The following is a 26122-nucleotide window of genomic DNA, read 5'->3' as shown; positions in this document are numbered from 1 at the left end:
CAATTACCCAATTAAGTCAATTATCTCACGATTTGTCATCAAAACTATCAACTTCAAAAACACAAAGTTTTAATTAGCGGCAAAACAAAGATTTACGCGCACAAAAACACTCGTGTTGAATTGAAGCGCAGCGGAGCAAGCGGTCGCTAAACGCCAATGCCGCGTTTGAAAGTAGCTATTACAATTTATAACTGTCTGCGAAAACCCCTAGCACCGTCGTTTGGCTGATGGCCTAAAAATGGTAACAAGGGGACTCCCATCAAACTAACTATCCATAATAACAGGGTGGGATTTTTTTAGATGACAGAAATAAATTTTACACAATTAATTTGAAGAAAAACAATACATATTTAAACCTCGCTGATATGTAAACTAACCATAATAACAGGGTTGGATTATTTTAAATGACAGAAATATATATTACACAATTAATTTGAAGAAAAACAATACATATATAAAACTCGCTGATATGTAACAATCTCGCCCGAGCTCAGAAGGTTCAGCGGCGCACCACCACACTCCCCAAGCCAGAAACTCCTTCCTCCAGACCAGAGACATACTTGGCAGACCTGTCTCTAAAATCCCTCAAAGGGCGCTCGACAAACAAGCACTATCATTACACATATTTAATAAATTTATCACAACAATTAGGCTAATCCAACAGCGAAACAATTTATATAACTTTTTTTCTTAATTTTGTACACCTTTGAAATTATACATAAGAATTTTAGATTCTGAATTTATATCCGAAATTTTTCCATGAACTTTGTTTTTGTCAAACTGTAGAGTAGGGAGGCAAAGCATCCAAGACAACTAAATTCATTGGCAACCTAATTGAATTTAGCCTAAATTTTGTGATAAACTTATTAAATAGATTTGTTATGTTTGATGTTTGTGCATGTTTGTGGAGCGCCCTCTGAGGGATTTTGGAGACAGGTCTGTCAAGTGGCTTTCTGTGGGGAGGTGGGAAACTGGAACTGGCTCGAAGAGTCTGGTGGTGCACCGCTGGACCTACTGAGCTCGGGTGAGATTGTTCCTTGTTTTTGATTTTTATAATTCGATTTTAAAATTTAATCTAAATGTCTTTTATTTTTTTTTTTACTGATTTATAAAATTCCCACTAACCGCTTATCATGGGTTAGTTCAGTCCCCTCAAGTCCAGTCAAAATCCTTTTTTTTACCTTTATGCTGCGTCAAGATGAGGAAAAACAACAAAGAGTGTACAAGCAAAGATTGCAGGACTGATAAATGGATTAGATGTGATTGTTGTTCTAGTTGGTACCATATCAGTTGCGTAAATATTTCTGTTAGCGACTCTAAGAAAACATAATGGTTTCAGTGTCCCTAATGCGTTGATGTAAGATCTGTTAATAAAGCAACAAAAGGTAATGATTTAGTGCTAGACAATTATGTTAATACAGCCATCTCAAATGTCCGAGTACTCAAGAGAGTACCAAAAGACTCGCGTGTTCCCTTGGCGGAAAGTCTGTCGGACAAAATAAATGACATCGTCTACAATGTAGAAGATGTTACAAAATGGCTAATTTTTTAAATGTCGTTCTTGTTTTTTTTTTGAGCAACCGAAAAGAAGTGGACGCAAACAGACCACAAGCATGAACTCTTTGATAAATAAAAAAATTCAAGCAAATGACGTGTCACTTGCAAAACCCCATCCCCAAGTTTCAAGCCCGCCTCTGAGTGACCTCGAGCAGAGAATAAAGCTAAAAAGTAGTAAGCTCGATGAAGAAAATGTAAAGGGAGGAACAAGGCTTGCTGCTTCGGATGACAAAATTGCTCCTTTTTCAAATGATAACTATCAAAAATTGTTGTCTAAGCACCCTCAGCGAGCCAAATTTGCAGCTCCAAATCCAGAAAAGTTGGATAGTTTTTTCATAAACGATTTCGACCTATACAAAGCGATAATGTCCTTTCCGAACATCATCCTGATGAAATATTTCCTCAAAATTTTAAAGATCTTGTTAGTAAGTCGAATGGCAGTGGTGGACTTAATTTTCTGAAATCGCTTACTAAGCTGATAAATCTCATTGGAGATGGCAAAAAACCCGAACCCCTAGGACTTTTCTTTTTTGGTCCAAAGCTTATCGCCCTCATAAAGATAGACGGAGGGTTGAGACCGATTGCCATAGGCAACACGCTGAGACGTATCGCGTCTAAATGCGCTGGAAGCAAGGCCCTCTCCGAGCGACAAATTTTTTTCGGAAACATACAGGTAGGATGCGGTACCAACCGAGGAGCAAAAATAGCTGCGCACTCGTTTCGAAACCTAATGGAACGCGACGACAATCCAAACTGCACTGTGCTTTTAAAACACGATTTTAAGAATGCCTTTAACTCTCTAAATAGAGAAACATTGCTGAATCATGTTTATTCAAATCGCCCCGACTTGTATAATTAAACCCATTGCGCGTATGGTAAAACTAGTTACCTTTTTTACAGAAGCTCTGTCATAATGTCAGAAGACGGAACTCAGCAAGGTGATCCTGAAGCCCCACCCCTTTTTGCGGAAACAATTCATACACTAGTCAAACGTTGGAGTCGAAAATTATTATCTGGTACTTAGATGATGGAAATTTAGCGGACGACTATAAGGTAGTAATCCGGGACCTTAAAAACATTCTTAAATCGGACTAAATTTACGGCCTGAGCTTGAACACTGAGAAGTGCGAACTTTTTTTTTGGGACCGTCTACTAGTACACAGTATAATTCAGTTTATCACTATTTCGAAAAATATGCCCTAAAATAAAAATAAAACCAAAAGAAGAACTCCTCATTTTAGGATCTCCAATCGGCGAAAAGAATTGCTCGACAAAAAAATTAAGGAGCTTGAAAAAATCTCGGATGTCATTGACAAACTAGACGCCCGTTATGGTTTTTACCTCCTGAAAAATTGCTTTAGCATGCCTAAACTCCTATTTTTTTGCAAAATGATTTTTTGGAACGCAACGACAAAATACTAAGAGTTTCGTTATGCAAGGACACTAACGTGAAAATGGATGATAACCAGTTTTTACAAGCAGTTCTCCCGGCAGCCAAAGGTGGCTTGGGCGTTTTTTCCGCTCGTCTACTAGCTTTACCCGCTTTCTTAGCCTCAGCAGTAGAAGCAAAAGATGCCTTGAGCTAAATCTTTGGTTTGGAGTATGTGGATGGAACCTATAACGATACGCTTAAACGGTGGTTTGAACTTGGAAAAATTGAAATGGCTCCGGAAAACGAAATCCAAAAAAATGGGACGGAGCCAATTTTTGACAGCGAAATTGCAGACTTGATTTTACGACTCGAACGTACGGACGTAAAAAGATTCAACGCGTTCCATGATTGATTTGGCTCCCAATGATTGAATGTCATCCCGTGCAAAAATTTAAGGTTAAAATTGTCAAATCAACAACTCAGAATTGCGATAGGACTTCGATTAGGCTCAAAAATATGCGAACGGCACAAATGCGTGTGCTGAAAAGACGTTACTGAGGATGGTTGGCATGGTCTTCCTTGCCTGAAAAATGCTGGGAGATTCTCTAGGCATTCAAACCTGAATGCCCTTATAAAGCAGAGTTTTTCTTCTACTCACATTCCGTCTGTTTTAGAACCACGACACCTCTACAGGACCAATAAGAAGCGACCAGACGGTTTGACGCTCGTTCCATGGGCTGTTGGTATGCAGCTCTTGTGGGATGTAACGGTAGTAGACTCCTTTGCTCCTTGTAGGATTAATGCCGGGTCTGTTTGTAACCCTGGTACGGCTGCCGCTGAAGCGGAAGAGCGAAAAAATTGATAAGTATAAAGATCTTTTAAATGATGGATATCTTTTTCAACCGCTAGCTTTTGAAATTCAGGGCGCGGCCGGCCCCAGCACAGAATTTTTTTCGAGCAAGCTTTTTAAGAACCTAAGCAAATGCACTGCGGAACGCAGAGCAGGCAGGTTTTTAAAACAGAGAATCTCCCTGGCAATACAGATTGCGAACGCCGCTTGCGTACTCAGAAAAATAAATGACAAAATAACTTTCGACGAAATTTTTTATTTTTAACACTTGTATGTTATATTTTTTCGTGTCGAGTTGCGTGTTCTTATTGAAGAAACGTAACCCGTATCGATTTTAATTGAAAAAGACTTAAACACTTGTCATCTTCTTTCATAATTATCACTTCAAAGTGATCGAACCAGGTGTCAGAACTGACAACGCAATACGCGATCGGTGGTTTTCTGGTCTTAAGTATGGTCCAAAACTGAGATTTGTCAGACTCTGCTACGCTGAGGGTAAGTTCCTCTTTCGTTTTCTCATGAGACTGTTTCTTAGATTGGCATAATTTTTTGAATTCTTTTTTTTAACATGCAAACACACGAAGATTTTCTGTATTTTTTTGTCTTCTGCAGAGATCCCATTGTTTTTTCAATTTTGCGTGGAGCAAATAACAGCTTCTGTCGAACCAGAACTTCGAGATCCGTTTCTTGGCAGATGGAACTGACTCTCTAAATGCCGAGATGAAGTTTCCGTACCATCGATCCAACGACTCGACACACGGCGTGCTGAGGATTTTAAGTTTGTATTCTAGCTTTTCAAGATCGATTTTTCTGATATGAGCAGTCTTACTGTCAGCTCTTTCAACGTCGGTGTGAACTTTGAATCCAACGGTGCAGTGCTTCGTAGCAGAATTTTCTGTGATAGTCACATTGTCTGAAATTAGTTGTAGGTTGTTTGTAAACACTAAATCAATGGCACTGCAGCCATTATGGCAGTAGTATGTTGGTGCCTGGGAGCTATTGAGACAAGCAAACCCTAATTCCCATAAGATATCCAATAAGTCAGTGCCTCTTTCGCCCCGATCCAGGCGACAGTTAAAATCTCCTGCAATGATCGTAAGCTCTTCCTTGTCGATTCTGGATAGTCCATCTAAATGATATCCTCTAGTTTTGTACAAGGTTGAAAATACGATACCAAAAAGTTCATTTTGCAGTTTTTGACTTTCACAATAAGAACGTGTTGGGATTTAAAAATGATGCAGCTATTTGATTGAATGTTTTTACTGATCGCAATAGCGATACCGCTTGACGGTCTTCCCACATCATGACAAACTGCTGGCAAAGAATAACAGGTGAAACCAGTTATTTCTGTGTCCCTTAAGTCCATAGTCTCTGTTAACAGTAAAAAGGCGTGGGATGTGACAAAATCATTCGGTTGTAATTCAAGTGAGGTTTTCAGTCCCTCCACGTTCCAAAGCAGTGCCGATAGTCAATTTTTCTTTGTAACTCGGTTGTGCTTGATAAATTAAACCCCATCGGGATCTTCCCGTCGCACAGCTTTCAAGTCATCTCTGATTTTTTTGGTTTCAAGCTGTTGGCTTTTTGTCAAGTCTTTATTGATGTAAATATTTGTGTAATGTTCGAACTCCTTGAGTTTTTTTACCAGTTTCAGGATGTTTTGAGCTTGCAGCTCTGATGTCAAAGAGACAAGTATCAACTATTCTCCATTTTCGTTCTCTTTACCAATTCGTTTTGTACTAGTAACGTCAATATCTGTTCCTAAGTCTGCACTCAGCTGCAGCATGAATTCTTTGTCCTTCGGTTCGTCAGACTTTTTGACTCTCCAGACAATGACGTTTTTCGCTTTCCGTTTCGACTCCGCCTCTTCCTTACGAACCCCTTGTAATATTGTGCTGTATGAAGGTGCGTTGCTTTTAGGCACTTCGACAGTGGTGGTAGACGCTAGGAGTTGCTTCTGTAACTGTTCGATTGCTTTCTCCTGACTGTCTAGTTTTTCGGTGGCACAAAAACCGCAGTACAGTGGTAGTTTAAGGAAGTCCTTTGGCACTAACTTCGGTATCCAAACCTCAACCCGCGCACCACAGCTGTCACCCATCGAACATTTGAACCAGTGTGTTGCTCCTTCTTCTTCTTTAGCTTTTCTAACCATCGTATATAAAACTATTTAATAAGTTTATCACAACAATTAGGCTAAAACTGTAGTCCTGCGCACAGGAGGGAAAGAGGTATTTTTTACAGCAACGGTTTTCATCATGTTTTATGTCATAAAGAGCGCTGTTACGAATCTGCGGACTATGAGACATGTAGTTGCAAGTACTGCGGTTGTGTGATTAGCTCAGATATGCTGCTTGACACTTGTGTCGGTTTCTCACAACACAGAACAATCCAACAAAAAGTCAAGGAAATTTACAGGTTGACACTTGATCCATGAGCGGTACCGATATTGGAAGTGGAACTGAATAAAAACTCTTTTTTTTCTCCACTTTTTGTCTCATTGAGATGTTGAATTCACATATTTTTATAATTATCACTTCCATATCTAGAAAATTCCAAGGATTTTGACTGGAATACGTGATGAAGGGACTCCTGACTGTAACCTCGGTTTCTATGATACTTTTGTCCTTCTGATTACCTATTATTAGAAGAAAAAAAAATTGAAAGGATAGATATTGCTTGATAAATCCGTTCGATGATTTCAAATAGGAACGAAGTTTATCGAGCAAATGTTGAATGACGGAAAGACTGTCTTTGATCTTTTTCATTCATTTTTGAATGAACTTGTTTCGATAATATATTATATTATATTTTATATCGCCAGTTGCAGCATACATGTTGAAGTATGTTTTCAGGTTTTCTATCAAATGACGAAAGCCTAATCAGCTTGAAATTTGTGAATGTTATTTGATACGAGGTTTCGGATGAGAAAATAATTGAAGAATGATTTCAAGAGGTAGAGTGAAGTCCAGAATTAGCGAGGATGTTCAAAGTGTAACTCTTTATAGACATAGACATATCTTACTTCATCTCTATGCCGTGCCATTTGCTATTTTATATTTGGCTTGGGCTGCATATTATTTCCACTTGAATCCCGATGGTGTTGCCAAACTTAAGAGCTTAGACTTTTTTGTGAGTTCGAACTCATCACTCAATTCAACTGATGAAATTGTTGGAACTGGCGATGAAGCTCAAGTGAGTCTTGCGTTAACTGTTCATTTCTTTTTGAAATATGAAATATAATATTTATGTATAACATAGGAATTTTTGAAAAAAGTAAATTTCAAACATTTTCGCAACTATAGGGGCTAACAAAGGAACCGTTTCAGTTTGATTAAACAACAATGACAGCAATTCACCACGTTTCGCAAAAAAAAGATTCCTAGTTGGAGTTTTAGTGTTATTTAAATCATTTTTTGTGAATTAATAACTTTTAGAATAGCTTTTCTGAAGTGGTATTGTTGTAGGCTACCTCGATATCTAAACCGAATCTGACGAGCGAAGAGGAAAAGAAACTGGCAATCGAAGCGGCCAATGATCTGCCTGATATATCCAACCTCTCTCCCGAAGAATTGTGGCTTGTGGGCGCCGCCTTGCTTGGTATTTTACACCTTTTGCTATGCCTGTCTTGTGTTTGGAGCGTACACATAAGATGCATTGTTACGTGCAATCGTGTTAAAAAGTTGAGCCAAACTGAATGTGTGAAGGTTGTACCTACTCCAAATAATGGATTCGAGGAGCTTGTTCCAATTCAGAAGAGACTCAAACCAACTTCGGATGATAACAACGGAACATCTGATGAGTACATGCACTGGATTGAGTTTCAAAAGACAGTGCTAGTATGCGAAGATGAAAGTAAAGCACAGTTTGAACCTGTTTCATTTCCAGTCGATTGGAGTTTCAAAGCGTATTCGAACTGGAAGGGATATGAAAATGTTGAGAAGTTAAAAGATGCACAGATCAAGTATGGAAAAAATGAGTAAGTCAACACAGTTACGTTTCAGTGCAATTTGTTTCCGAAAAATCACAATTCCAACTAAAAAAAATGAATTAACTTGTTTTCCGGTTGTTGTACTTTTAATTTAAAAAGAAATTTAAGTGTATATTGAAGTCGCCTGTTCTGTTTCAGTATGGAGATGGTGCTACCCAAATTCAAGTCCTTAATGGCCGAGAGAGCCACTGCGCCTTTTTTCGTGTTCCAGGTTGGTTCAATGGAATGCTATGTGCAATGGAATATTGTTAATATCTATCTATTAAATATTTAAATGCGGGCTTCACTATCTCGCATTGTTTAAGCTTTTTCAACGTACTATTTTTTGCATGTTTAAATAAGAAGAAGAAGAATTTTTTTCACGTTTAAGCAATATCGTATAATGCAATGGTTAAGAAATGTTTTTCAATTTTCCAGTTTGAATGCAGTGTTTATTCACTGAGTTTAAAATTAGCAACTCAATAATGGAGATGCGAATTCGGCCTCCAATTCTGAATACCCAAATCCTTATAGTTTACGATATAGACCATTTTTTCAAAAAATTTCTGAGAGCTTAAAAAATAATTCTTAAAATTCGATAATAACCACCCTGTAGTTAGGTGCTGTCAGGATAATCTCAGGGGTTGCGAATCCTGCTTCCAAATATGGCTGCTCAAATCCTTGCAGTTTTCGAGATATGACGTTTTTGTTTGGTTTTTTAGAAACCTTAATTTTGAAATTTCTGGAAATTTGAAATTGTCAACGCTGTAGTTGGTTACTGTGAGAGTAATCTCAAGAATTGCAAATCTTGCGTTCAAATGCAACTGCTCAACTGCTTTTAGTTTTCGAGATCTGACGCTTATCTTTTTTTAAAATTGTTCAGAGAACTTAAATATCAAAGTTTTCACCAAATTGAAGTTCCTATCTCTTTAGTGAGGCTCTGTCAGGGTACTCTTAGGGGTTGTGAGTTTTGGCTCCAATTATGACTGCTTAAATTGTTTTGGTCGGAGTTTTCCGCTCTACTGGCACAACAACCGGTTACTGTTGTCTTTTTTATTGTTCGACCATAGAAAATGGGGATGCATTTTCGTCTTCGTGATTTTAAGTTTTTTTTTGTTTATCACGCAAAATCAGAAACCAAAAAGTTTTCTCGAAATATGAGATTCCCAACGCTGTAGTTGGGTAATGTGAGAGTACTCTCAGGAGTTACAAATCTTGCGACTGCTCAACTGCTTTTAATTTTTGAGATGTGACGTTTTTTATGTCATTTTAATTTAGATATACAAAAAGTTTACAAAATTTGAGATCAACAACCCTGTTATTGGGTGCTATCAAAGTACTCGTACTATTACACTACGCTTGCTTGTATAAAAACAAGACATACAAATACTTTTAAAAGTATTTGCATGTCTTGTTTTTATACAAGCAAGCGTAGTGTAATAGTACGAGTACTTTTTCACCAACCTGATTCGCAAAGTTTGATGCCATTTTTAGGGCACTTTTACGGGTGTTTGATAGCATGTGCTTTGACACTCGATTACTCGATAAGCAATAAGTTAACATAGTTGATGAATTTTTGGTTCATCAAATGAACTGGGAAAAAAACAACTACGAGAATAAAAACTCCATTTCAGATTTTTTCCTACTCGATATATCTGGCTTTGTTTTTGAAATGCATATTTTATAAGTAATTTGGCTTCATCATTTCCAATTTCTTACATGCAAAGTAAGTATGCATGCCATTGCAAAATTTGTGACTATTTATATTTGGTGCGATTTTTGCTGCAGAGCTTTGGCAGTTAATTAGCATGTGTAGCTGCTTTATTGGTTGCTAGTAAGTTTTCGAGGGAATGTGTCGCAGATGTGAGTACTTGCGTTTTCCGGGTGATTAGTTCGAATCCTTGACAGCAAAAGTTTTCATTTTCAAGGCTTTTAAAAATTTTTTCTTGTTTTATTTTTTATTTTCATTTCTCGCTTGTGTTTGCGAAGACACCTTCGCCTTGTTTTTTTTTCAGATTTTTTTTCGCAAGCAACGGCTGGGCAATAAAAAGCGGAGGTATTTTAAACTGTTTAAAAGACTGTCTAAAACATGCATCGCTTTTAATGTTTTCCTGAAAAAAATCGCATTTTATTTGCATTGTTTTACGCAATAAATTTTTTACAAACGTGTTTTGAAAGGTTTTTAACAGATTTTTTATGAACAATTTATGAACACCAGACTTGGGCAATTTCTATACTACGAGTAGACTTTTCAATATAATTGGCTCATTGAATTGAACATTTTAGTGCAACGTAATTTGAGCTACCTGCTTTATTAAAGACTCACTGAACCCTCTTTAATTTAGCGGGTGCAATTTTTTAATTATGCAATTTTTTTTTTCGTTAGAACATTAAAATGGATGCATGTTTTAGCCAGTCGTCTAAAACAGTTAAGACACCTGTTTTTAATTGCCCAATCGCTGCTTGCAAAAAAAAATCTGAAAATGAACACAGGCAAAGCTGTGCTTCGGAAACTGAAGCAGAAAACGTAAAAATTGAGCTCTAAAAACCATGAAAAGTAGCATGGCAAGAAAAAACTAGTCCGAGAGAGCTTGCGCTAGAGGCCCATTATATGCAGAGTTTTTCACTGGACCTTATTCTCTCTGATTTATATGCATGCGTTAGTACTAACTACCAGACAGCAGTTGACTTCAAAATATAGGCTGACAAATTGTAGTATCAAAGGGTACAGAGGCAGTCGGAAAAAATTGCAACCAGGATCTTTAAGCTTGCGGTTAGCAAGCATTATCAAATCGGAATATGGACTTTTTTCGGGTTTAACAAAGTTAGTTGAATCAGTTTGCATATCTGTTCTGATGGAATCCCCGAACAGGTTTTTGAACATGTCTGCAATTTAAATGGCCGTTTTGTTCGAGTTTTTGTCGTTGCTTTCAAAACAACAATTTTTTTGCTGATTGTTTTTTTTTACGCTAGCGAGCTGCTAGTGTTTTAGTATGAACCTTCTCTTTTTTCTAACCTAACTGAGCCTCTATGCTATAATCACGATCTGTAGCATTGGACTTTTAATAGCATCTGTTCTCGGCTTTATTTGTGGCTAGTGTTTGTGATCGACTAAGCGTCTGTGGCTGAGTAGTTAGTGCGTGAGATTCCAGATTGCAGTAGGTCGTAGGTTTGTGTCCGAGAAGTCGCCGAATTTTTACTAATTAGTGGCGTATTGTTGCTTTTTAGAACCCTAGAGCTGCTTTGTCGTGTTTTCGCTAGTTTTTGCAAAGCGCAGCTTCGCCTCTGTGTCACTTTTGTTTTCTTCGTCTTAAATTGTTTCGGCTGATACTATATCTGTATATTTGTCTCATAATTCGTCTTATGAAGTGCCAAGATATTTTTAATTGCATTTTTGTTTTGAAGGTGTGGTACATGGGAGTTAACAATTTTATAGCTCAAAATTTTTACATCAAATTTTTTCTGGTCATTTGTCGTCTACCCAAGTGTTGTCTGCTCTGTTACCGTTTTTTTCGTCAAAATCAACCACTTTTGTGACAAATTTAAAAAATCGATAGGTTTTTCAGTTTTTCGAATCAGTGGCTTTTGTCCTTTTTTTCGGCTAGCTGCCGTTCTGTTTTTTCGACGTATCGCAAGTGGTGCGAAACTCCGCTCCGCCTCTGTGTCTGATTAAGAGTTTTTGCCACAGGCAGGTCATTCTAGGGTTTCGATGGACCTGAAAAATTTTGAAATGGCTGAACTAAAAACATTGAGAGAACTTTCAAAAAGCGATCAACCCCGTCCGTCAAAAGAATCCCGCGCGCTCATGTTCTATTTCGATATGAAACTATTTCGATGTGATCGCAAATTTATGCCGCAGGAAGGTTGTTCTATGGTTTCGGCGGAGCAAAAAAAAATATGAAACTGCCGAGCTAAATAAATGTAAGTAAAAAACGGCCCTTCCCCGTCAAAAATTTTGTGCGAGAAACGGCTCATATTCCATCTGTTTTTTTTTGTTCTGTAGGTGTTCTGTGTGGGTCTGTGGTGTCTGGACGAGGCAGTCTACTACTCCCTCTTCACTCTCTTCATGCTAGTCATATTCGAGGCCACTCTAGTCCAGCAGCAGATCAAAAACATGTCCACCATCAGAGACATGGGCAACAAACCCACAAATGTAACACCCCACTACCAATAATTTTTTTAAATCCATCGAAATAATTCTCAGATTTCCCACATGACCCCTCCCTCCAATCGGTTTTGTTGAAGTTACGTATACTCATTTGAGTAGTAAAGTTTAGCCTATTTATTCGTCAAAAAGGCGCGAATCTCAAAAGTTCCACGTTTTTGTTTTGCTGAATATAAATACATGAATTGGGAGGTATCCATAATCTAAACGTACATCTATTAAATTATATTACTAATATCACCATGTTTTTTCCTGCGTGACTTGCAGATTTTATGTGCTAAAATGGACATTATAGGATTCTTTACTTATTGGTAAAGAAATACCTAAAGGTATTCTGTACTTATTTTTTTCTGCCCTGAAAAAATGCCAAATTGGTCGGTAAAAATTTTGGTTAATTGATTTCAAATTGTGTAAGTGAGTCTATCTGAATTGAACTGCAGAGTTTGTGTTGCAGGTGTATGTCTACCGCAACAAGAAATGGGACATAGTGCTCAGCAATGAAATAGTATCAGGGGACATAATATCAGTGTCCAATAGCGCAATCAATTCGACTAGTGCTCCATCCTCAGGAATGGGGTGCAGGAAACCAACTATCGCTGCCGCTTCAAGTGGAGGTTCAGTATCGTGTGATCTGCTGCTACTCAGAGGCCAATGTATTGTAGATGAGGCGATGTTGACTGGTTAGTTTGATGTCCAAACTAAAATTACAAGTCGTTTTTGTTGGTATTTACTGTGGTTTAGACTAGAATGGCTTCACGGAGCTAATGCTTAAATTTGGGCCTGATATAGGACTTAGCAAGGAATTTTGAAAAATTTTTCTCGAACTCTCCAAAAACACCCAAATTATCAATTTTCAAAATTAGTTATGAGAAAGAAATTCAAGGGTTTATGTAGCCTGAATCCTGGTCTTGATTTTTTAGCCGACGATTTCTTCAAAAAAATAATGTTATTAATTTTTTTTTCGTATGAATCATAGCATTTTATCTTGCAATTGTGTGAAGCTCAGATATCGCCTCAGTGTTAAAAAGGGAGACTATGGGGCTCTTGACCACTTCCCCCTAAATCTGCCCCTGGTTATAGCTACGCAGGATTCACAGTTTTGCTAACAAACAAGCTTAATTTTTGTCATAGCCTGTTATTTTTCCGAGTTTTTGCTTTTGAAAGTCAACTTTCGGCGAGGGGCTAAATTTTTCTCTTCTCTTTTCTAGGCGAGTCAGTTCCTCAGATGAAAGAACCAATCAGCGACCAGCTACTCAGTCTCAAACAATCTTCGTCTTCATCGTCCGATTCGAACTCGATCGCAACCGACGAATCTCACTTCAACCTTGCCGCACATGGAAAACTACATGTAATATACGGGGGAACCAAAGTGCTTCAGAGTAGTTTCAGTTCGAAGTCTTCATCGGCAGGGAGTGGCAGTGATAATATTTCGTCGTCTGCCCTGTACGGAGGACTGGCCAGTATTAAGGCACCTCCAGATCACGGATGTATGTGCTTCGTGTTGAGGACTGGTTTCAATACATCTCAGGTATGAATGAGCTATGTAGTCATTGGCTTCTGAGTGTTAATGAAAGGATGGGACCTTGCTGGATCGTAAATTATAGGATGGAAATTTTAGGAGTTCGGACAAAGGCGTTATAAGAGGCAAATGTTATTTGGAGTACTAAGCTGATTATAGCGCCAAGCCCTCGACCAGCGAAAATATTGAATTAAACCTCATTTGGTGGTTTCTGTATCCAAAATGTTCGAAGGAGACTAGGCTGCTCATCCCTTAACTCCATCTTAAGTAGTCTTAAACAATTCAATTTTTGGTTACTCCCAAAGCTTTTTCGGTGGTGAGGTGTTAACTTGGTTTCAAGTTGGAATTTTGAGCCAATCATAATCGAGTATTTAATATGCACCGCTAAGCAATTTTGATTCAAATTATGTAGTAGGATCGAGGATGCATCTGTAAATTTTGTCTATTAAAAGACAAGGATGCTAACTTATTTTGTAATTCTTACCCCAAATGTTACTCTCGGTTTCATTGTAATATATGTTTAAAGGGTAAACTTCTCAGAACAATTCTGTTTGGAGTGAAAAGAATCACAGCCAACAACTTAGAGACCTTCTTCTTCATCCTCTTTCTCCTCATCTTCGCAGTATCAGCATCCAGCTACGTATGGATCCAGGGCACCAAAAACCCCGCCAGAAGTCGATACAAACTCCTATTGGAATGTACTCTAATCATAACATCAGTAGTTCCGCCAGAGTTGCCGATTGAGTTGTCTCTGGCTGTTAATAACTCGATGATAGCATTGGCAAAAGTGGCCATATTTTGCACAGAGCCTTTTAGGATCCCGTTTGCAGGGAAGATTGATTTCTGCTGCTTTGATAAAACGGGAACTTTGACGTCTGATACGTTTATAGTGGAAGGCGTGGCTGGTTTAAAAGAAGGCAGTCACAGGAATGACGATAACGATCCTTCGACTCGCGATGTAAGTACTCAGTTAAATCAGACTAAATTAGGAGATTGAATTGTACAAACGCTGATTCGTGCATTTCTTGCTCATGCATATCTCAGATGAGAACATTTTAACTATTTTGAATGTGGTGCCTGTTTCAATTTAGATTTTCAATCTGACTTATTTGCCATGTCATGGTTTTAGGAGAGTTCTGTAACTCCAATTTCGGAAGTGCCAAAAGCTACCCTGGAAGCACTAGCCACCTGTCACAGTCTGGGCCACATGACTTCATCATCAGCAGTATCAGCGGCCTCGTCTTCGACTTCAGATGGTGCTTCGGGGAGTGGGGGGAAGTCGGGTGGCAAGGACTCGAGCAGCACGTTGATAGGAGACCCCCTGGAGAAAGTGACATTCAGTGCAATACAGTATACATTGTCCAAAAGTAAGAAAAGAATACGGAAGAAACAATTTGTTTTTCCAAACAAGTGCAAATGATATCAAAAAAGTGAACAAATACTTGAAACAACGTCTTAAAAATGTGTTTTAATTTCATTGAGATGAAAGAGAATTAAATTGGAATTTCAGTTTAAATAAAAAATTTGAAAATGTATGAATGTAACTGTTGATATAATCTTAAATACTATGAAATAATTAGCTTTTCTAGTTTGTATCTTGAAACACGATCACTTAAAAAGGACGTAAAAAGTTTTTTTTCGGATTGATTTGTATATTTCATGCTAAGGCAATCATGGTTTCACGATTGATTACAGCAGTGAAAAAGTTTCTCTTCCAATGCGGGCGGTAGATTGTAAGATCCGCCCCCTTGTATCCAAGTAAGATTTCAAATGTCATAAATACAGCCTGCGTTGGTGACTATGGCGTGGCGATGTTTCAGATGACGTTGTGTCTCCTCCGACCGGTGCCTCTTCTAAGGACAAGGATATGAGGCCATGGCAGATAGTGACCCGATTCCACTTCACCTCCAAACTGAAGAGGATGACCACTCTGGCCGCCCAGACATCGCCCTACACTGGCGAGACTATGCTGCTGGCTGCGGTGAAAGGAGCACCTGAAACTCTCAAGAACATGGTAGAGTTTTTTTGTTTCATTTGCATCTCAAGATAATTTTGTTATTCAAACCGCTTAAAATGGGGAAGAAATTTGGTATATGAGTGTTTTGTTTCTCGCAAAAGTTTTTTTTCCTCGAGTCTGATTGGCTAAAATCAACTGAAAACAACCTTCAATCATAATGTGACTCCATCATGAGGGAAGTCGCCTTTAGAGAGTAGTTGCTTTCTATATTTAGGGATTTAAAACTAGCGAAAGCTGTGAAAATTTAATTATTATACGCTAATAAAGTAGAAGTACTTATTTCTCTAAACATATCAGATAAACACAAGAAATCACAGATATACATAACTTAGCAAAGCGATTTTTTTTTCAGTTCGAATCTGCACCCGACTATTACGACCAAGTCTATCATGACATGACTCTAAGTGGGTCGAGAGTTCTGGCAGTTGGCTACAAATACATTCAAAACACTCCGATTTCATCTGCAAAACAACTCACGAGATCCGATTTGGAATCGAAACTTGAATTCGGTGGATTCCTCGTGGTATCTTGTCCTCTGAAATCGGACAGTAAATCTGTGATGAAAGATATTCTAGAATCTTCTCATCATGTAGCAATGATTACTGGTGACAATGAGCTAACTGCTTGTCATGTAGCGAAAGAGTTGAAGATTGTAGATCCGGCTAAAAAGGATAACAGCAAAATAATGGTTCTAAGAGCGGTAGAAAATAAACGAAACGGATCTCCGGAATACGAGAAAAGTGGATCCCTGGAATCGAAACTGGAAGGTGATAAGTGGGCGTGGACTTCGATCGATGGGAAACACATGTTGCCTTTGGAAAAAGAGGAGAGAAATGCTATTAAGAGTGGAGGCCGAAATTGGTGGAAAAAGTACAGTTTCTGCTTGACTGGGACTGGATTGCAGTTTCTACAGGATCTCAGTGCAGGTTTGAGATTCTTTTTTTTGTTTGTTGAGAAAAAAAACTACCTGAAATAAGGTTTTCTTATTGAAATTTTTTGGCTGTTTTGTTATTTATCTTGTATGAAATTGTTACTGTCAATTACTAACTAATTGATTTATCACTTATTTTGGTCTAGTGTCTTTTGTTTGCTTTTAGTTTTTCGCAGTTTGACTTTTGAGTTCGTTTTAAGTCTAATTCAAATTTATTTGCTAAAATGAAGGCAATTCACGCATTCCAAAAAAGTGACAACGGCGCGAGTTACTTCTGGTTTCAAAAATAACTCTTAGTTAATAGAATTTTCAACGGATTAAAAAAAAATTCTTCTTGACCCAGTTTTCTCAAGTGTCAATCGAATAATTTTTTGGAAACTCAAAAAAGTTTGATATTTTTTCCTTTGAAACCAAAGTTGATTATTTTCTTCGATTTTTTTTTCGCGAAAACTAAAAATTAAACCCTCTTTTTGCTTCCTTTGAGTTGATTGACTTCTTTCCAACTCTGTTTCGGCTATGCTACTTATTTGGCCTCTGGCGCATCTCCTCTAGAAACTGTTCAACATTGGCTTAAATAGTATTAAGATTGTGAACTATAATCATGTTTTTCAGGCGATAGTAAATCATCAGTGGGCCATTTGTTGAGTAGATGGGTCCCGAGAGTGAATGTGTTTGCACGTGTGTCTCCACAGCAGAAGGAGGATGTAGTGACTCTGTTGAAACAACTAGGCTACCACACTCTCATGTGTGGAGATGGCACCAACGATGTGGGAGCACTTAAACACGCCCATTGTGGTAAGCTTTTCTTTCACTCAATTAAATAATATTTAACCAGGTTTACCTCTTTGTTGTTGTTTTGAGATAACTTGGGAATTTTTAATGTGCCGAAGTTTATATTTTTGGTTTTGTGTGGGAGCGTTTACGATCATCATCATCATCATCATCATTGCTGGATTATACACCCTTTTTGGTACTCAAAGGTGTTTGTTTTGTCTGTCTCCTTAGTACGTGGCCGATGTGTAATAATGAGATCTGAATAAATGTGTCTTCAGTGATTTTCTGAATAACTGAAAGTCCGTTTCTTCTCGCATTTTCTGGGGCAGTGAATTCCAAAGTTTTGCTCCACAATAGCTGAAAGATCTTCTACCTAAACTTGAATTAACTCTGGGTACTACCAATTTTGGACCATCACGCAAGCTATAGCTATTTTGTTTTAATTTGAGTATGTCTCTTAAAAATGCTGGACATAAATAGTTTCTGTTTAGTACTTTGAAAACAATGCACAGTAATTTGAACTCAATTCGCTTCGAGACTGGTAACCAATGTAGATCATGTAGATAAGGGCTGGTTGGTGTTCCTTTCTTGAGTTGGAATACAAATCGTCCAGCTGAATTTTGTATTTTCTGCAGTTTCATCAAAAGGTAATTGGGTAAACCAAAATATAGGCTATTGCAATAGTCAAGGCGGCTAAGTATAAGGGATTGACAGAGTAAATGTCGGGTCTCAAAAGAAAGGAAAGCTTTTATGCTAAAAAGTTTCCGCAGAATGTAATAGGCCGAGCTACAAACAGAATTGATTTGTCGTTGTAAGTTAAATTTGGAATCAAAAATAAAACCAAGCACTGTAAGTGTGTCTTCTGATTTGACAATTTCATTATTAACACGTATGTTTATTTCTCTTGCAACCTTCCTGTCAACAAACAGAACTTCTGTTTTATCAGAATTTATTTTCAAATTATTCATTTCAAACCATTTGGTAATTTTGACTAGACTTGCATTCAGATGATCAACTGAACTATTTAAATCTGCGGCTGATAAGTAAATTAAACCATCATCCGCATAAATTTGATAATTCAAATCAAGAGATAAAAAGAGAGACCGTAGAGGTAAAAGGTAAATGCTAAAAAATAGAGGACCTAATATGGATCCTTGGGGAACTCCATTTTTCACAGATTCAGTCGAAGATAACCAGCTACTAATTTTAACTGCCTGGTAGCGACCACATAAATAAGACTTACAAAGTTCAAGAGCTGCTCCTTCAAGTCCAGTGTAATTTTCCAGACGGCGTAATAAAATATCATGAGAGACCGTGTCAAAGGCAGCACTTAAGTCAAGAGCCACTAAGATTACGGGGCATTTGCTTGAAAGCTTGTTAAGAATGTCATTACTGGTGTTCAAAAGTGCTAATTCAGTGCTATATCCTTTACGATACGCTGATTGATAAGGATCGAGAATATCAAGCTTGTTTAAAAGATGCAGCAATTGAATCGAGATTACTCTCTCAAAAATTTTGGATGAAAAAGATAATTGGGTAACAGGTCTATAAGAAGACAACAGATTTCTATCAAGTGTTGCTTTCTTCAGAAAAGGACTTATAATGCCTAACTTGAAAACATTTGGGAAATGTCCTTTCTGTAAACAATTGTTCAGTATGCCAGTAAAAGTTGGCACCCAGCTTTTTTGAATTTTCTTCATAATCTCAGTTGGCATAGAATCGCAGGGGCTGGTAGCATTGGACATGGATGCAATTGCTTTATAAATATCATCACAAGTAACTTTATTGAACGAACTAAATTTCACTTTGTCTCTGGCTAATGTTTCATTTGAGTCACGGTAATAAAAGTTATGTGGTTTCAATGAAGCAATGACGCTCTCAATTTTCTCAATAAAGAAAGTATTAAATTTATCTCTCAGATCTGATAAAGAACAATTATTGGGTAGCACTGATCTCGTATCAATTCCTAAAACTTCATTGAAAGAACTGTATGAGCTCTTTGGTTGTGATTTGATACGATTTACTTCCCTATTGTAGTAATCAAACTGTTTCTCTTTAAATAACTTGCGACAATCCAGATTGGCATTCTTCAGAGTCAATCTATTTTCCAGTGAAGGAACTTTATTGAAGATTCGTTCAAACTTACGGCGCTTTTGCTTCATCGTTTGCAAGTCATGGTCAAAAAATTTGCAGTTACGTTTTCTAAAAAGCCGCAATTTAGTTGGGTTAATATCAATTGTAACTTCAGCTACTATGTCAGAGAAATCCTTCATGGCTGTGTTGTCTTCTTCGAAACTGATTTGATTGATCAGTAAGTTACTTTCTATTTCTCCAGCTAATTCTATAAGATCAATATTGTCCCATTTTCTGTAAGGTTTTAAAATTCGTTCTGCCATTGAAACACTTATTGGTAGTAGAAAAGATATAACATGATGAGAAACTTCGAAAGGGATCACGTTTAATTGCGATATTTTTATTTCATCTGTAATAGCTACTAAGTCTAAAATATTTCCAGAGCAATGTGTTGGTTCGTTTATAATTTGTTTCAGACCAAACTCTTGAAAGACATCTTGGAGGAGTAAATAACGATTGTCTTTATTATTAAAGAAGTGTACGTTGAAATCACCCAATATCACACATAAATCATAATCAGTGGAAAATTCGTAAATCATGTTGTATAATTGTTCTTTAAAAATCAAAAAATCTCCACATGGAGGCCTATAGCAGATGATGAATAATATACGACAGGTCGGAAAGGATATTTCGAGAACTTTTAGCTCTATCTCTGCTTGATTCAGCGATGATAACTGGTTGACTTTGAAGTCGCATCTACAAATCAATGCTATTCCACCTCCATTAGAGTAATTTCTTGGCTGGCTAAAAGTGTCATAAATTTCCAAATTAGAACAACACTGACGTAGTAAATAATTTTCATTGCTATCATGTTTCAGCCACGTTTCCGTAAGAAAAAATAAATCAAAATCATTTGATAGAAGTATTGAAGCAATATCTGATGTTTTATTTCTGACCGAGCGCGCATTCAATAAGCTAATGGAAATTGAAGTCTTCAAAGCTTTTGATAGTCAAGGCTTGTTTGATAGAGACTTCAACCATGTCTTAGCATTATCGTTTAAGAAAAATCTTTTGACCACAACATTTTTCGGCCAGAAAGCAGAATTTTCGATTTTTTCACAACAATCTCCGGAGAAAACGCAGTGAAAACTTCTGAAAGAGCCGTTTTCTATTGAAACTTCCCTGATATGTGGCAGTGGCGCATCTTTTTCATTGCACCATTTAATAACATCATCTGCGGTATAATCTTTGCTAATACGACCAACATAAATGTGTCTTCTAGGTGGTGGTTTTGATACCCCTAAAAATGTTTGTGAGTCAGACGTTCCAATAATTGCCGCTGGCTTTTTTTCGGGCGTTTCCACTCGGGTTCGCTTTTTTCGACTAGAACTGTTCGACGATACACTGTCATTTCTGAGATGCATGCCTTTGATAAACGAAAAATCAGGCTTCTGAATTGTGATCTGGTCATCATAATTTACATGGGTTTGTGCATTACCAGCAGCAACTTGGCTGTAATTACGGGATTCTCTTCCCGCGTTAGTTTTCATATAATGGATTTCTTTATCCATCCTATTAACTTTGTCGCTGAGTTTCATCACATTAGCTAGTTTCTTTTCCATTTCATTAAAGCAAGATAAAAGGGTACTTAGCTTCGTGAGAGGCCCACAACTTGTACAAGACCATGCTATGTTCCCTGTGATTATTCCACTGCCGGGTCCAAGACCAAGACATTCCATATGTGCCCGTCTATTGCAAAGAACACAAGATAACCACGGTGATGCGTCGCCTGAGTCATCACACACGCTGCACTGACCATTACTGGGGATTGGGTTTTGGCAGTTTCTCCAATCTTCCATCATTTGAATTTTTGAATTTCACGAGATTTCTGATGTAAATATTGCTTACAACACCATGCCTCGCTGGCTCATCCCTGAAACTATTTAATAAGTTTATCACAACAATTAGGCTTTGTGTGATAACAATTAGGTGTATCACAACAATTAGGTTTATCACAACAATTAGGCTATTTAATAAGTTTCTGTTTTTTTTGGATGTGATGAGATTTTTTTTTCGTGGTGTTTTAAACGTTTTTTGGTGTATTTCTTTATGTTTTGATTTCTTTGTTTTTCAACAAAATGATTTATCCGATGATCCTACTCTAACATGTTTTCTGGTCTTGATATGAAGCTTATCGGAGAAGCCTGATTGTAACGGGTTTTTCAACGACAGAATTGAAGAGTATATTTTCCCGATTTGTTGGTGTAAACCGTTCTGTGTGTTTTAGGAGTAGCACTGTTGTCCAAGCCTCTCAAGCTTCCTGCCAAGGTAAGAGAATTAAAAATTGAAAGTTATCGAAAAAAATCAAGACCTTAAATTGAAAAATACTAAATTAGTCACTTATTTACCACTACACAGTTCTTACTGTTTTGTTGAGTTGGGTCGTACATCGTCTTCGATAATCTAAGGTTGATGAAAACGAGCTTAGACTTTAAAACCGAGCATGATCCAGCGAAGACTTAACCATTTCTCAACTACCCCTTAAAGTAGACATGCTTTTTTAGAAGTCAAACAACCCGCTCATGGACATGTCACTTGCAGCTTCTTCTCAAAATGGCACCGCCTCAATAGGACAACACAGCGCTTCTTCGCCTACTCCTTTCGCCATCAAGTCTCGAGGAGGAGCTGTGGCGCCTAGTGCAAATAGCAGAGCAGCCCAACATGCCAGAGCACAAGCGAGAGCAGATGAAATCATGAAAAAATCTGTAGGCTTATAAATATTTTATTAGTTTTATCAGCAAAATTTACTTTCATACATAAATTTAAGGATCAAAAAGTTCTTAAGTGTTAATGAATGATGTGATTTTTTTTTAATTTTTGGGTGTGTTTTTCCAGTAACAAGTATAATTTGAAAGGTGGCTAAATTTTTTCGTCTCATCAAATGAGTTTTGATTTCAGTTGAAGAAATCGGTGAGTTATTGCTAGTCCATGAAAACTTCTATCAATCAATCAATGTTGTTATTCAAAGTTTCTGTCGATTCTTTTGAGGATATAACATTGAAAGATAGATTAAAAGGTTAGAAGAATGTGTCAAAAAATCCGAATTTCAAATATCCGAATAATTAAATCCGAAAAAAATCCGACGAGAGTCTTGTATGTGTTGCGTAATTCTTCTGTGTCACGATATATATACTAACTCACTGCATCAATTTCAACAATAACTTCAATGGTGATTATTTTTTTTGTTATAGCCCTTAGCTCAAAAACTGATGAAAGATCTCGAGGAAGCGGAAGGACCTACGATTGTCAAACTGGGCGACGCGTCGATCGCTTCACCCTTCACCTCCAAAGCCTCTTCAATTGAAAGCGTCTGTCACATTATGAAACAAGGCAGATGCACGCTAGTTACGACACTTCAGATGTTTAAGATCCTGGCCTTGAATTCTCTGATCTTCGCTTATGGTCAAAGTGTGCTGTACCTAGACGGCGTGAAGTTCTCAGATACCCAAGCGACGTTACAGGGACTGCTACTTGCGGGGTGTTTTCTGTTTGTGTCAAGATCTCAGCCCCTGAAAGTGTTGTCGAAAGAGAGACCATTGCCGAATATATTTAATTTCTACACCATAATGACAGTGTTCGCCCAGTTTTGCATCCATTTTTCGAGCTTGCTTTTTGTAGTGAAAGCTGTGAAATCAGAACAGCCGCCCCTCGCGTTAGTTCCTGTTTTTTTTTGTTCACTAGTTATTCTTACATTGCGCCTAATTATTTAGATGCAAATGTCTTTTTTTTCGAGGACCTGAGTCTGACAGATGATAATCATCTAGCGTTTCATCATGGTAAAAGGACAAACTATCCCTTGCGTAGAAACATCTTAGAACAATAAATTAAGTAAAGGAAACAGTAACCAAGAACATTTCGCAAATCTACTGAACACGTTGAATTTGTTTCAAACGAAATTGTGAAATTTTTGCCATGTGCGACTTAGTATTTCTGTCTGTTCAATTTTTGTGTTCAATTTTTGTCAAAGAAAACAAAACTATAGGAATTTTACGTTATGTTATTTATGTTTGTTTATAGTGAGGGCGAATTTGTGGACCTAGAAAAAGAGTTCGAACCGAACACACTGAACAGTGTAGTGTACCTAGTGGACATGGGAATGCAAGTGTCCACTTTCGCTGTGAACTATAGAGGGGAGCCATTCATGCAGTCCCTATGGTCACACAAACCATTGAGAGTCTCCTTGTTGACTACATTCGGAGTAGTATTGCTACTAGCTGCTAACATGATGCCAGAATTGACAGAGTGGTTTCAACTAGTTCCCTTCTCAGATCAGGTATGTGAGACAATTTTAACAACTGCGCTTTAATCTTGAACCAGATGCTGGAGTCGCTTTAAGCAGATAGAACCAATAAGGCTATGCTACGTTTGGAAGACAGTTATTACTAACTCAAAATTGCCGCCTAAAAGCTCCAAAGCAATGCTCAGTTCTACTCATTTGGTAGTTTTAGCTATTGTGGACAAAATTTGAAGATAATTATTGAATCGCATAAGCATTAAGACGCAATAAGACGAGAATCTTGCAATTTTAGAAGACAACAAGACTGCTCGTATATCAGGGCAAAGCCCTGAATGTTCCGACTGTCCCTTAATTCATATCGAATCGTTATTGGGAAACGAAATTATTGAAAACGCATAAATTTTGGACAATATCAAAGTGTGAAATTTTGAGTCGTACAAAACTAATACGACCGATTAGCTAGCCTCAGTTCAATTTATGCGGGATAATTTGCCACGCATGAATAATTCGCGTTACGTTCTCAGCAATATGAATAAATTCTTCAAAGCGCGCATATTGAAGGTCCAGAACATGGCCAATTTGGCAATTTTCAAACCACCAGAACTTAACAAAAAATAATCGGAGGTAGAATATATTTTTTTTGTATTTGATCTCAGGAGTTCGATACCTTCAATATGGTAGAAAAAAATGTTTTGTTGAAAATTACTATTTCGATCGGCGAAAATTGACTGAATAAAAAAACCACACCGAGCATAAATATTCCGTTTTCTCGGAAGTCGGAACAATTAATCCCTACTTGCAATCGTCGCCTAATAGTGCGAAACAATACTATTCGGATCAGGACGAAGCCCCGAATGTTCTGACTGTATTTTAAGGTATATGTAGTAGTTTTAGCTTTTAGAAAAATAGATGAATTTTTCGAAAAAAATCAAAATCATGTGAAGTACAAAGTTTTTGATTTTGAATATTCTTAAGTGTTAAATGGAGCAAATAGCTTGCCTCAATTCAATTTGGACCAAAGAAGGATTAATTTCCGCTTACGCTTCAACAGAACGAAATATATCGCGCTTTAATTATCCCAAATTGGCCAACTTTGCTTCCTTTAAGCTCCCATTACTTTCCAATAAATAATCACAGGTGAAATATCTTAAAGTTTGAGCTCAGGACAACAATAACTTTCATCTGATATTTAAAAATATCCGTCAAAAATGGCTAGCTAAAAAGTGAAACTTTTCTGGAGAAAGAAAACCACCCCGAGCACAATTATTCCGTCATTTTCTTCAAAAATTGTCGGAACACAGATACTGATTTTTTTTCAATTGATACCTGATTTAGATAAAATCAACGAATCTCAGATCTACATGGTATTTGAAAAGTGTGGCTGTCATTGGTCAATTACAAAATTTCAATCAAACTTTATTTTAACGAGTTTTCAGTCCAGAAATTGCGTCTGTGGTATTCAGATTTAAATCAAATGTACTGCCAAAAACATACAAAGCGTTTATTGGTGGCAGATTTCTTATTTCCATTAATTGTTTCGTAAAATGAAAAGACAAATTGATATTGATCTGATTATCTTAAGGTATTTGAAAAAGATTCTGCTTTAGTACTGTTAGCAAAGGAGGCTGAAATAATGAGACATGGGGTGAAAAGTTGGAACCCGCATTTAGAACATTTCATTCATTTTTTTCTAGCTTCGCGATTCAATAGTGATGGTGATAGTCGTAGATGCAGTCGGGTGCTGGATTGTGGACAGAGCTCTCAGATTCATTTTTGGGCGGGGAAGTCTCAAACAAGTCCCTTAGCTAAAAACTAAATTAGATCGAAAGAGTTCACAGAAACCAAGCTGACTGAATGAAGCGACCATGTAGCCGAAAAGAGATAACCAATTCTGTACTTCGAAAATAAATTAAATTTATTATATGGTGACAAGAAGTTTGAATGCTTGTTATGCGAACTGTTTTTAATGAATATTCCAATATGTTTAATGTGGTTTCCAATTATATTACCTGGCGATAAATAAATTTCCATTTATGCTTTAAAGTTTACCTACAAATTAATCGCTTTGAATGCCGTATTTTTTACCAGTGTTATGAATACAACAATAGTTGAATTAATATGCATTTTCGTGGCGGAACAATGTAGTTAAAAAGTGAAACTTGTCTGGAGAAAGAAAACCACCCCGAGCACAAATATTCCGTCATTTTCTTAAAAAACTGTCGGAACAAAAATATCCGGATTTTTTTTTCAATTGATACCTGATTTAGATTAAATAGATTTTCAAACCCCCAGAACTTGACAAAAAATAAGCGGAGGTAAAATATCTTTTTGTATTTAATCTCAGGAGTTCAATATCTTCAATATGGTAAAAAATATTTTGTTGAAAACTACTATTTCGTTCGGCGTAAATTAACTGAATAAAAAAAAACCACACCGAGCATAAATATTCCGTTTTCTTCAAATCTGATTATTAAAATGCATTTTTGTGGCGTAATATGATTAATTGTTTATCAGTGTGGCAGGAACGAAGCTAGGTTGCAAATTTTTACACAATTGCTGATCACAACGATTTTACTTGTTTGAACCTAACTCTCAGAAAAGTG

The 26122-nt window shown here is 37.2% G+C and overlaps 1 protein-coding gene across 1 annotated transcript; it reads left to right on the top strand.

Annotated features, from left to right (window-relative positions):
* Window positions 1–852: 852 nt before the first annotated feature.
* LOC134852158 (endoplasmic reticulum transmembrane helix translocase-like) lies at window positions 853–25596 on the top strand. Its single transcript, XM_063868466.1, has 17 exons — window positions 853–874; window positions 6629–6968; window positions 7241–7752; window positions 7903–7975; window positions 11747–11896; window positions 12363–12588; window positions 13117–13436; window positions 13954–14385; window positions 14557–14794; window positions 15248–15441; window positions 15797–16370; window positions 16988–17170; window positions 21510–21550; window positions 21787–21987; window positions 22474–22934; window positions 23300–23555; window positions 25214–25596. Exons 2-17 carry the CDS (start codon window positions 6717–6719, stop codon window positions 25322–25324), a joined length of 4224 nt encoding a protein of 1407 aa, XP_063724536.1. The 5' UTR covers window positions 853–874; window positions 6629–6716; the 3' UTR covers window positions 25325–25596.
* The last annotated feature ends 526 nt before the right edge of the window (window positions 25597–26122 follow it).

The sequence above is a fragment of the Symsagittifera roscoffensis genome, chromosome 7, assembly GCF_963678635.1.
Source record: "Symsagittifera roscoffensis chromosome 7, txSymRosc1.1, whole genome shotgun sequence".
NCBI lineage: Eukaryota > Metazoa > Xenacoelomorpha > Acoela > Convolutidae > Symsagittifera > Symsagittifera roscoffensis.
Note: the sequence above shows the minus strand (reverse complement) of the source record. Positions and strands in the feature narration are given on the sequence as shown.